Source organism: Diachasma alloeum, unplaced genomic scaffold (assembly GCF_001412515.2).
Source record: "Diachasma alloeum isolate Michigan unplaced genomic scaffold, Dall2.0 Dall_scaffold_00494, whole genome shotgun sequence".
In the NCBI taxonomy this organism is placed as follows: domain Eukaryota; kingdom Metazoa; phylum Arthropoda; class Insecta; order Hymenoptera; family Braconidae; genus Diachasma; species Diachasma alloeum.
In genome coordinates, this window is record NW_021680627.1 from 557,174 (window position 1) to 569,971 (window position 12,798).

At 39.6% G+C, this 12,798-nt stretch overlaps 2 protein-coding genes across 2 annotated transcripts in view; both read right to left on the reverse strand.

The window, feature by feature from the left end:
• Positions 1-9,590, reverse strand: part of LOC107042645 (RNA-binding protein Musashi homolog 2) — a 70,526-nt gene extending 60,936 nt beyond the window's left edge. The window contains exon 1 of the mRNA XM_015263777.1: positions 9,303-9,590. Coding sequence (XP_015119263.1) covers positions 9,303-9,370 — 68 coding nt within the window. The 5' untranslated portion in view covers positions 9,371-9,590. The remainder of the gene's footprint in view (positions 1-9,302) is intronic.
• Positions 9,591-10,306: 716 nt separating this feature from the next.
• On the reverse strand, positions 10,307-12,792 carry LOC107042629 (DNA primase large subunit). The gene is made up of 3 exons (XM_015263757.1): positions 12,526-12,792; positions 11,028-12,110; positions 10,307-10,792 (listed from the first exon to the last, which is right to left on the reverse strand). Exons 1-3 carry the CDS (start codon positions 12,668-12,670, stop codon positions 10,443-10,445), a joined length of 1,578 nt encoding a protein of 525 aa, XP_015119243.1. The 5' UTR covers positions 12,671-12,792; the 3' UTR covers positions 10,307-10,442.
• Between the last annotated feature and the right edge of the window lie 6 nt (positions 12,793-12,798).

Here is a 12,798-nt window from a genome sequence, read left to right on the forward strand (position 1 = left end):
AGGTCGACTTTCGCCAAAATCGAATTTTTTAGCCGGGTGAACAGATCCGATCAATTAGCCCCTCATGTATAGATATTCCAAATTTTTATTTTTTTCCTCATTGAAGTAGTTTTGAAGAAAATTGCGAGCTAATAAAAAACATTTGCTAGTTAGTACTTTTTTTAAAATAAATTTTTGAAGAATCACCATCAGAATTGTCAGAAAATACAGAATCAACTTTCACTTGGCGAAAAAATTCAATTTTGGCGAAAATCGACTTTCACCCTTGACCCACGTGAAACTGAAAAATTTTTTTTCCCCATTTCTGTCACCTCCGAGGGTTTCATTGGCATCAGGGGGTCAATAAATACAGAATCAACGTTCACTATTTTTTATTTAAACACCGCCTGCAAACGGGGAGATGAGGGTGGCTAAAATATATTCTGCAACCCTGTCTCCTCGTTGGCTACAAATTTCAACCCTCCGCATACATGCCTTCCCCTTCACCCGCTCGTAAAATCACGCGTTCTCGGTAGCATCGAGGAGGACTTCTCAGGACCGAAAAGAACTGAGGATTCGAATGGTCTCTGGAAAAGTACGTCGCAGAACTGATTAGGACTTACCAGGTCCATCTAGTTCTGGAGAGATCTTGAAAGATCTGTGTACGTCCAATCAGAACCAAATCCTCGACTCGGGAGTGGCCATGTAAATAACATAAATTCAATTGTACTTGCAAAGAGAAACCTTTACATATATTTTTACTATTATTCAATCAAGATAAAGATGGGAGATAAGAAAGCGGGTGAAGATGTAATAGAATTGAATAGACTTTTTGCTTGCTCGAACCGAGTGTCAAGAAAATTTCAAGCACTTGAATTGCACGCTCAAACGCCCTTCTATGATCCCATACTCGTCTCGGAACAGTATCGCCTTATTTCCACCAAGAGTCCCCGGGAATTCTCGAGTGGCTGTGGGGAGGGTTATCCAGCTTAGTCAGGACTATGCTAATGCAAGGACTCTGCCTGTCAGCCACTTGAAAACTACCAATGCAAGCAGGATTCTATTATGGATCTTCCAAGGGAATCAAATCATAAACAGAATGTACTCTCGTATAGGTATATTAATAACAAATGACTCACTCGACAATAGTTTATTGCAAAATATCCAGAATATCACTCAAACAATTGTGGAAACAGGAGGAACTGACTTATTATCCTCGATAGGATTCACTTGCCATCAGTAGAAACTCCCGAAGCTGGAATAACTTCTTCGGGATTATTGCCTACTCCACCGAGCGAGGATTAAACCGCACAACCATTGTATTAAGGATTTGGATATATCCCCGGCAAGTACTACATCAAGGGAAATGCTTGCTGTACACGTGTACAACGCGATTTTCTTCCAACTCGTAGGACAATAGCCATCGTTTTAAACGTCTATGTGTACCTGCCACCTGAGACACTATAACTATGAAAACTGAGGGGAAAAAGTTACATTGCCTCATCTTTACTTGGAGTTTTCCCATGGGGTACGACGAGGGTTAGGTGCGGCAAATCGACCGCTTGACATTCTTCACCAACTTCGGAAAAAAAAATGAACAGAAAAAAGTTAACGAAGTACTCACTAGTGGAAGTTCACTGGCCGTTTGTATTAAAGAAACTTGGACTCTCATAATCGTTTTTTTTTGTCTGGGAAAATTTCTCTCGAATAAACTCAGAGAATTAATATTGAATGTTTATGCGCCAAACAATTTGAGCGTTCAATTGCGAGAAAAAGAAAAAATATCAACAGCGAGGATGAAGGAGAATGGCTCCAGGATGAATTATGAATTCGTGGCGAAATTTGATGACAGGACCAGCGGACTCTTGACTCTAGGAGGAAGCTGTGATACACACTAGTCTGATGCGAATAGTGTAGAGAGCTTGTGGATACTACTCTGTGGGGCTGCTCGTATATTTTTTCACCATCGAGCGCCGTCGAACACGAAAGGGGCGGCGATAAACTTCACAAACAGGTCACAAGGGGATCACCGGCCGTTCGTCATAACAGGCATAACCCAGCCGAGAAACGACTGGGTATAAATGTGGTCGACTAGTTGAAATTTCCGGTACGACTTTTGTTCTGCACAGTCGTTCTCCACTTGAATGATAATTTTTTTTTTATCAATTCATCCACTAAATTCATCGAAATTCAACTTCATAAGTACTTTCAATTATTCAGGGATTATCGGTGCTTGCATCGCTGCATCAACTGTGAGAGAAATTTTGTGCGTTCGATTTTTTACTTGTCAAACTAGATTAAAAAAATTATGCATTTCAAAAAAGAGAAGCATGAAAGATCATAAATCGCATTAAATTAATTACAAATGAAACAAGGTATCAGCCAAGTGGCCTCGTTTCCCATTTTCAAAGTCTTCTTTGTGTATTAAGGTATCGATTTTTGCTTACACCAGCTTTTAATATAACCATGTATCTTCAATATTAAACTGAGCTACTTAGCGAAGAGACTGGACGAGATATAAAAACCAACTTTACCACTGAAAAACCAAGGGGAAATTTATGATAGCAAGCGCTCAAAAATATTCGATAATTTACGAGATGTTCGCGTGGCATAAATTCGCGTAAACGAGTTATCCATACAAAGTTGACTATTTCCAGGTACACGTGACAAATTTGAACACAGAGGAATTGGAAAAATAATGCGACACTGACATACCGGAAGCATAATTTAGACATCCCAACGGATTCGAGGAATCGATCCTGGCAATATCCTCTGTACATGGAAACTTGGAAAGCACACCCAGGAGTATCTCCAACTCGTAATGTATAGAGATCCTTATCTCCACCACTGCTACGACATTGTTGCAATGGTGAATCCCACACACCCATCATCAACAAGGCCTGCTTCCACGGAGGGAATCAGTTTTCATATCTCTGTTAAAAAGATTAATCTCCACGTTTTGAGTACTTATTGATGTCTCACGTTACTCTGACAGTTTCATTCGTCAAGGAGATACGCGGAGCAAGCAATCCTTAATCGTCAATCTTCTTGGAGATGCCCGTCCAAGGCTATCCAATTCACCAGGATGACCGTGCTGGAAAAAAAATGCCTACCTACCCTTCACATCAGCCCCCGCGGATTAATCTCGCTCGACCACCACACGGACATCGTTTCCACCACCGACACCCCCCAGTGGTCCCAATTACAAGGAACTTCCAAAGCCAGAGCCTGGCCAAATTGTCCCCTTCAATTGGATCGAGCAATAAAAAAAAAGTCATCAACGAAATGCGCACAATTTCATCGTGGAAAAAATAAAAAATTGTTGCGTTCACGAACACGTAGTGTTCACTCTCAGGTCTCCACACAATAATATCATCATGTTCACTATATTCTTTCGCTTGATGCAGACAATTCAACCTGTCTGGCAAAGGTATATGCATGAATAATCATGAATTAAAGAAGATGCGAAACCTCTTCTAGTGTCATGCATGCACGAGGGAATCTAAAGCACACAGTGGTGTGTCGAGAATTTCTCATCATTGTGATTTAAGGTGGTGGAGTGAAATACCGTTAGTTTGATACCACCACAGATATTCATGCTAACAATGAAATAAAGCTCGTTGTATTCAGAGCTGTTTGCATTATCATTTCGTAACCTCATTTCTTCAATCAAAAAAACTCCAACTCCACTCATCAAAACTCCTTTTTTCACTTAAATATTTCCTCATTCGTCAAGAACCTTGGGGGGGGGAGGAGGGGACAATTTTCCGTCAAAAATTGATATAAAATAAATATTTCCTCATTTAGTGTTGTCATTCAGATACACATGGTACAGTTCTCACGATCACATAATTCAGTTATGGAAGATGGAATTGAATAGAAATCAGTCAATATATTGCCTGAAGGCCCTCGTGCAATAGCCAGTTGCAAGTTCTTTCATAAACTTGCAACGAATGGCGAAATGCCTTGAAATCTCAGTGGACCTAAAATCTAATAGAAAATTCTAAACAGTATACCGGAAATTTCAGTTAAAAATTTTTAACAATGCAACCTCTTGCTAATTGGATCAATCGATGAGAGAAAAAACTAAAACGAAATGTAGAAACTAGCCGATTTTACGATCGCAACTGCAAGTTACTCCGAATAGAGGTGATATTTATCCTATAATCCAGACTATATGGCACGTCATCGTAGCCGGTAGTAAACTCCCGTTAAACGATAAAGCGCCGGAACTAATCGGCCCTATACTCACTTCAGCCTTCCCTGCAAGTCTCACCTCCTTTATTCACCCTAAACTGAAGTAGTGGGTTTAAATATTCAGAGGCGAATGTAAGACTCTGTGCACTCTATTGCATTTTCGATATGCTCAGGAAACTGAAAATTAGGATTTTACATGGCTCGTAAAGCCAACGAGCTCAAAAGAGCCAGCAACTTGAAAGGGAAATATTCTCCATCAGATTTGGCCAGAATCTCGCACGAAATCTCATGAAAGCTTTTCTTTTTCATTGCTAAATGTAAAAGAGTTAAAAATATAAGAGTTTTAAATGATTTAAAAGTTTTTCCTCAGCCGCATACGACGGTACCTCACCTGAGCCTCAGCTTTTTTTCACTAAATCGTGTTTATCCGGGCCCCTTGTTTGGACGTCAGCATTTTACGTACTTTATTTGATAATACTCCAACCCATATAGAGCTATCCTTCTCCAATGGCCGCCATTTTGCAAAAACAAGTATTCGTATATCTCAAAACTTTGGCAATAGTACGTGGCTCGTGTACCGCTCTGTTCGCGATTCAACTCCTCCACGAGTATAGTCCCTATAGTCCCAGACCCTCGCATGTGCATTTCTACCAGCCCCCACAGTGCCTATAGTGTCTAGACTCTGACCAAAACTGTCGTTATTCAAAGTCCTTAATACTTCAGAACAATGGAGAGGCGTTTTAATTCACAACGAATAATATATCCCCAAATGAATTGTGAATGAAGAGAAAAAATGAGAGAAAAATTTACAATCTCAGTCATGGTTGACTGAAAACAGAGGAAAATTTCGAAAATCACAGGAGAGTCGAGGTTTTGCCCAAGCGTGACGATAAACGCTTTGCATTGTTCCTCACCTCGGTATATATAATATTTACACCACACTACAGCTTCTGCACGACTCACAAGAGCATTATGTATATCATAGTGCAAATTTTTCTGGAGGTAAACATTCATGAGGATAGCATTGCGGAAATCTTTTCTGTTGCAAGTCCAAAAGAAGAAGTGATTTGCACCATGTGGATTGAGAGAAACATTACGCCGTTACAATGCCGTCCAGTAAATAGTAAGTAAAAAACTATTTATTTCATTTTTTATTTGCGCTAATCTAGACTGATATTCGCATTCAACGAATTAATATTTTAAGAAAATTATTTACTAGTCTACTATCTGCATATCATGTATCAATTGATTCGATGTGTCTAGTTTATTGTCTAGATTTAATTTGAGAAGTAAAAGTTGAAGGTCCACGATCTCCCATATATCCACGATAGAAATTACCTTGAATCCACGGGAAAACGTCCCGTATTATCCGGTCAAAGTTACCGTGGAGCGTGTGAATAGACACTGCCTTGTTACTAAACTGTCCATGAAATTTCAATTTTTATCTAAAAGTGCAGCGTTGAACAATCTCCACCGACTCTCCACCGAGAGTGAAACATCGTTTCGCCTATTCAATACGACAATACGTAAATGAAAATTCTTCTGATGCTTTAAATCTTTACGTTTAATTGGGTAATTAGATGGACACGATTCTCGTGATTCCAAGCCGTCCAAAAATAGTAATATTTAAGTGGTTTTCATCCATTCAGCCAAGGCTCATTCTCGATAAATTAACGAGCCCAAAACTAATCCCTCTGCCTCCTATTCTTAATTCCGATTTCAACTTGTATCCGTTACATCTTTATAACTGTCCAACTGTACTTGTAAGTACGCAATAGTCGCCCCTTGAGAGTCAGTCTGTCTCCATTCATTGGTCCTAAATAAATCAGTATGACGAACGAGGCCAGTCTACCCATTCGCCGTTTAATTTGACAGTAGACCATCTTCCCTTCTCTCTGGTTGTGCGCCTCCATGTAGACGTTAGCTTAATTACATTCCACCGATCCACCGCGTCTACGTCTTCTCTACTGGCAGAGTAGTTCTCATTGTATCTTCGACAGAGTTATGCTCTTCATCCGTTGCACGAAGAATCCTGTCTCAGTCCATCAAAAATGATCTAGCAATCCATCACTGAAAGGGAAGTATTTGTTTTTTTTTTTGTTTTTCACCAAGTGAGGATCAGTTTCTAGGTCATTGATTCCACAAAGGATTTATAGCAATTTGAAAAAAAAATCAAAGCTAAAAAAATGTGAAGTGTGAAGCGTGTGAAGTAGATTAACAAATGCCAAACACCTATTTTTATCATAGGCACAACGTGGTTGTAGCTATGCAAGAGGGAAAACTCGTTCATTACACTCCCCTTGCGGGAGGGTTTTGTGATGCTACCCAATAGAGAGAGGCATCCCAAGTAGTCTATGTATACCTGTTCATCGGAGCTTGCGACACGAGCTTGGGCCAAGCGGAGCGTCGGGACGACCCAACGCGTCAGAGGGCGTTGAAGCTCTTTGTTGAATGAACGGCTTTGACCGTTCGAGCGCTTGCATGTCTCATTCCACTGTTCTCTTGCATCGACTTTATACTTCACAGTATCTGTCAGCAAGTTGTTTAATCGACGCTGTTCCAGTAACTCGGTTTCATCCGTTTGTGTCAAAATGTTACACAACCTTTGTTGCATGAAAAATAATCTCTTGAAAAAAAATGACGCTATCCTCATGAAATATATTGGCGTGGTGCGATGGTCTCTCGCTCCCGTAAGTAGGGGGTTTGAAGTGATTTGGCAACCGCAAAATGATCAAATTGAATCGGAGGAGGGATGAGAGCGAGTGAGTCGGCAGATTTGATGTCAATCGCGTGGAACTCCGAGGGAAATGATTAGGGTGTCGACCCCCCAGAGCTCCGTTAATCTACTCACCCCTTGAGCGTCTTGTGACAAACTCAATTTTCCTGGTCTACGATAGTTTCTCGGCGGTGTTTTTTTGTATTAAGAAAAATGACTGTGCAGTCTCTAACAAAAAAAGCGTTCAATGGAACGACAAAAGGGTGGGTCCAGTTGACGAAAAAAAAATCTTGGATACAAAGAAGAAAACCATTTGGCCGGAGGATGATGCACACATTTCCACGAAATTATTTTCACACACCTCGACTAAAGGTGGAACGAAAATTGAAACCCATCGCCACGCAAGTTTAATTATAATCAGATGCGCAGAGAACAAAAAGTTTCAATTTTCAGGGACATGTCACTGATTTTCAGAAATTTATCGCCAGTTATTGGTGATGTTGGACACTGACTGGAATGGCCGTGATCATGAGTGATTTTAATCACTGAAATTTAGTTATAGATTCCCAAAAATTAGAGATGAGTCCCTGAAAATCAATGACATCCTTCTGGAAATCAAAACTTTGTTTCCTCCGTGTGGAAAATACGGTTTTACGCTGGATGAGAGGATGAGAGATCAACCTGATGTTTTATTTAAAGCCAAAAGGAAGGATAACTCACACGACGCTATGCCATGCATACCCGAAACATGCAATTAAAAACATCCGCGTAATTCCCCATCCACCCGCTAGACAAATTTCGTCCTCTCTCTTTTATGACAAGCTGTCTAGTCTGCGAGGCAAATTCACGTCTTGATTATAAATTTTTGTGGTAAAAAAAAATCAATATCATCCAATCAGACCATAACGCCTGCATACAAATCCCCGTCACGTCTCTGTGGGACCTCTGCCATGCTGCAGAGAATAAAAACAGCTCAAAGGAAACTCCTTTCTGTCGAAGATTTTCTAGAATCATCTCAGACACTCACTGCTCGACACCTAACATTTCTCATCGTCTATGTTCCTCTTTCTGGCACACAAAAGATTGTCATTACCGTATAAACACTGAGTTCATAGCAATTGAAATGAATAACGAGAAACCAGTAGAGTAGAGTGATTTCCCTGGCTCGAAGACTTTCTTTTACAAACAATATTGAAGCACTCTGGGAACAACAAAGTCGGTATTTTTCGGTGAAGAACATAGAAATATAATGATTGAGAAAGACTTCATTGATTCCAGGACAGAAGAGGAAATTTTCCGATTGGATTGCGATGGATTGACAACTTTTGGATCGAATATTACAATTCTTTACGCTCTACTGATTCTTCTCACAGTTAGCACTCGTCATCCATTCGTCTTCTGCACTACTCTACTGACTTCGCTACCCACTTTATCATTTTTTATATTTTCACTCTGCAAACGTTGAAAACAAGTCCGTGAGTCAATTTTTTTAATAAACGACATCCAGACAATCTGCTCGAATGCAAATTCTGAACTTTTTCGTGGTGAAGAGATAAACGTGAAAAGAGTAGAGAACAGAATGGAATAGCAGGGAGAAGGGTAGAGGACTTTGGTAATTCCGGTATTAAAATTGCAAAATGCGCAACTGGGTTGTACCTTCGTCTGGAATGCTATATCCGATTTCACTTCTGTATAGTATATAATACAACCCATCCCGCCTGTATTCCCCTTTTGTGGAGATGTATACAGTTCATCTTTTCTCGTTTCACTCTCCCCGCCAATGCAGTAGAAAATCACTGAATGAAAACTGCTGTTTTTAGCCTCTTCACTCGACGCCATATTAAAACTGTTCTATTGTTCAGTACAAATGCCTAGATAATGAAAGATTTCAGCCAAGTTGTTGGGGATGTCTCACTTTTTTTTGTTCAATTCGAGATTACGGTCATTGGATGGGAGAATAACATTTGATAGATTCCATACGAATAGCAGGAGTGACAACAACACCTGGACTACGAATAAAATTCCTACGAGATATGTAATAAAAAAGAGACGAAATTCTCTTCTCGAACGAAATAAACAAGGGGCTGTTTACGAAGTCGATAATCTGCTGAAATTCAACGAATTTATGGTGTCGTAACGCCTATCATGCCTTGCTATCTTTGCTTATTCTCCTCCTAATGTGCAACACCAAAGTCATCTTCATTACGTACGTACCTAGCAGTCAACGACTAGTGAAATGTTTAATATCCGTTTAATATCACACATTAGTTCCACCGTAAACATTAAATACACCGAAGTGTTAATAAGCTGCGACTGCAGTACGTGATTCTTATCAAAACGTTCATGATATGCTCAGAGCTATTTGATCTTATTCGATTTCGATGATAATGAAATTTATGCAATTACTCACCCTTGTTGACCTTGCAGACGCGTACCCTTCATTTGCGTTGGCTCCTTGACACAACACTTTTTCCACATCAAAAGAATTCCTGTTCAATGATCACCACGATGTAAATAAAAACCCCCCCAATGGAATCCCAAGTTACGGACACAACACAACACACTTGGCAGAGTCTTCTGATATTCAACTGTTTTCACTAAGTATCAATCTCATTACATCACAACATACGTCCGAACGTATGATATAACACAATAACAAAGCGAATAAAGTTTCACTCCGGCAGCTCAATTGTAAATAATCTTCGGTGATACGTGAAAAGGTGAAAACTGAGTAGCCCGCGCTCGTGTTTACTACCATCTAACAATAAACAGACCGACTATCCCACGGATTTTCGTTTTGTTGTGCGTACGGTGGCGCCATCTTGCGGCGACTGAGCGATGCTTCATCGCTGTCCAATCGCGATCGAGCAGTATTTGAATTAATAAAGTTGCATCATTAACTCAGAATTTTTCCCAGTTTCTTTCAAAGTACCACTCGTTTATGGAATTTCTCAACATCAGGTTAGTCATTGCAGAATAATTTTTAATGAAAATAATCATTTTGAAAATTGGTTTGGGAGAGGTTGCGGTAAAACGGGCACTCAACTTTTTTTTAAATGTTAATGAGAGGTTAAAATGTTGATAAAATTCAATAATTTTTTTTTTTAATACAAAAAACCAATCAGTACAAAAAAAACAGTGCTTTCCCTTTGTGACGAGTCTAAACTGAGCTGAATTGATAAATTTGTTTCTGAGTTATGAATAATTTTAAAAAGTCTAAAGTGTCCATTTTACCCCACCTCCATTTTACCTCCCCTATCAAATTCTCTGGGGAAGAAGAGTCATCAGTTTTGAGTTCATTTTTGCTTCCAAATGAGAGTAAAACATGTACACAATTTTCATCTTCTTCTTTAATTTTTCAGAGTATTTATTGGCCAGTATATGACAACTGGATGAACGTAAAAAGTACAAAAGGAAGCCTTATATCATGTCTATATTTTTACATGTACAATAATGAACATAGAATTATCTCTTAAACGTACGAAATATCAGAACTAGTCTTTAAAGCACAACCTTTGCGTTATCACTCGAATAAACATGCTTTGTAAGTTTAATTACAGTTCATCCTTTCAATCTCCTCTATATCGAAATCCCAATGCTCGTCGAGTGGTTGCTCTTCCAAACATTCCCGGACAGTCTCTAGCCTCATTGCCTCATCCAAAACTGCAGTATATCTCTCATGTGAACTTTTGAAGAGCTTGTCGAAGAATTCGGAGCCCAGCTCCTCGCGCTCCAAATCCGTGGTAGAGTTCATGTTCAATGCTTCCATGCTCTCAGCATAAAAATCTAGAGGATTGAGGATTTCCTGCCTTGGTTCAACCCCATGGATTGCTGTGAAAAAAGCTCCACAGGCTTTGCTGCAGTGTCCGTTGGCTTTGTGATCGAGAATTTCAAGATGGGCTGTAAAAATTATGGAAATGAGAAATTCTAAAATTTTTTTTTGATAAAAAAAACTGCATCTGTAAGGACTCTGATTTTCTATAATTTTTTCATTGACAGAATCCCTAAGCAGATCTTCAAATACTTCATTAAATTTTTTTAGAGAATTCCTTTTCCCTCAAATCTAAAAATAATATTTCCTAAAATCGCACAATCTCGCGATTCCAAAAAATCAAGTTCTAAAACATAAATTCACCTCTAGCTGGAATATTCCATTCAGTCAGCTTAGTCCCCAGATCCTCAATATCTCCCGAATCAACATTAGTAAAAGGACAGCCATCCACCTCTGCAAACCTCGTCGGACCATGATTATAGAAAGAGCAATCTGGTGTCTTGTATTGAAATTTACTCCCGACCAAGCCAAAGGTATGTCTCATTTCATAAATGTATTCCTTCATCTTCGATTCAGGAACCTTAAAGGTCTTCTTCATGTGGCTTTCGAGAGCGACAGGGTTCGTTTGAAGGCCGAGGAAAAAGCGCCACAATTGCTGTCGTGAATCGTATTTCAGCTGGTTCTTTTTGTTCCAGCTATCGAGGATGGTTCTGATGCAAGGGGGGAAAGAACCAACGTCTCTATCAAGGTTTTTCATATCGAATTGTATGTCACGAGTGTATCGTTTTTTGTTGCGAAACGTCGGGATCAGGGATGCACGCAGGAAGACTGCTTGATCTCGAGTTAAGACTACTGTAGCCACGAGTTTGTAGAGTTCCATCTTCCTCTCGTTATCTAGGTGTTTATCGAATAATGTTGGGAGGACGCCCTTCATCTTGCTCTCAGGAATGTAACAAATGCCTTCATGGAGGAGGGCTTCTCCTCTTCTGAGGAGATCGGCCGAAGAAAGCCAGGGAACTTTGTAAATCTTCTCCAAGGGGTCACGGGGCTTATCAGAGTTCCAGTGAATATGCAACGCACCCCGGAGAGTTTTTTTCTCTCTTGGAGTTGCTTCTGGAAAAGCTATTCCATTTCTCTCCAAGAATTCCATCACCTGGGGAATTTCGTAAGACATAATCTGGAACTTGAAGAGTAGTTGTTCCTGTTTCACCAGGAAATCGGTGATTGCTGTGTCACAGGAGAAGACTGCGTGCGTATAGATATGGGCTAGCTTCTCCTCCTCGAGGTGTTTCTGGTGCTCTTCTGTCCCTGGGTCGACACCATTGTGCGTTAACAGCCAGAGGTAATGGTCTAGGTGGTGTTTCTCAAGAAGCTCGATCAATTTTGCTTTCTTTTCGCTTAATGAGCTACTTGTAGAGCGATTTAGGCTTTTCACAGAGAACAGAACTAGAATGAAAGTGAGGGGAATCGTTTCACGTTCAATGAACACATGTACAGATTATTTCGTAAATATCGGAGAATCGCATGCGACTGAAACAATTATTTGGCATTTTTGGATAAACCCACTAGTTTCAGAGATATTCGGGAATGAAACTCTATGCTTGATCTCTAATTTTTAACCACTGAAAAAGTGGATATGCAGATTATCGTTGAAATATCTCAGCAGGGGACGAGGTTAGAGGAAAATATGATGAGCAATAAAAAAGATGATTCTTTTTTTTTCCAGGAAAAATACTACTTTCAGACATTCGCAAATGAGTCACTATAATTTTCTTGGAATAATCTTTTTTTACCCTTAAAAAATAGATGTGCAAGCCATTTTATAACCAAAAAAATTATGTGAATAAGAGTGGCATTTTACCGAGTAGGCGTGCATTCACAAGTTCCTCAAGGCGATAAAGGTGGATCTTATCTTTAGGTAAGTCATAACTGGGCAAGAATGGGATGTAATCCGTCTCGTCAGGATTATCCAACATTATTTCTGCATTTTCTCCATTGGAACTCATATCTATTCTAATAAATATGATCTAGCATCTCAACAATCCAGAGAATCCTTTTCGCATTTTCTGTTTATTTACATATTGGATGATTACTACACGATTATTGTCGTTTTGTGAAACAGGTGTGGGGGGGG

Bases quoted from the DNA above. Each gene is read 5' to 3' on its own strand.
- LOC107042629 (XM_015263757.1), bottom strand. From the start codon at position 12,670: ATGAGTTCCAATGGAGAAAATGCAGAAATAATGTTGGATAATCCTGAC. The intron at 12,111-12,525 runs GTAAAATGCCAC...CTTTCATTCTAG, and splicing joins TGTGAATGCACGCCTACTCG to TTCTGTTCTCTGTGAAAAGC. The intron at 10,793-11,027 runs GTGAATTTATGT...TAATTTTTACAG, and splicing joins ATGGAATATTCCAGCTAGAG to CCCATCTTGAAATTCTCGAT.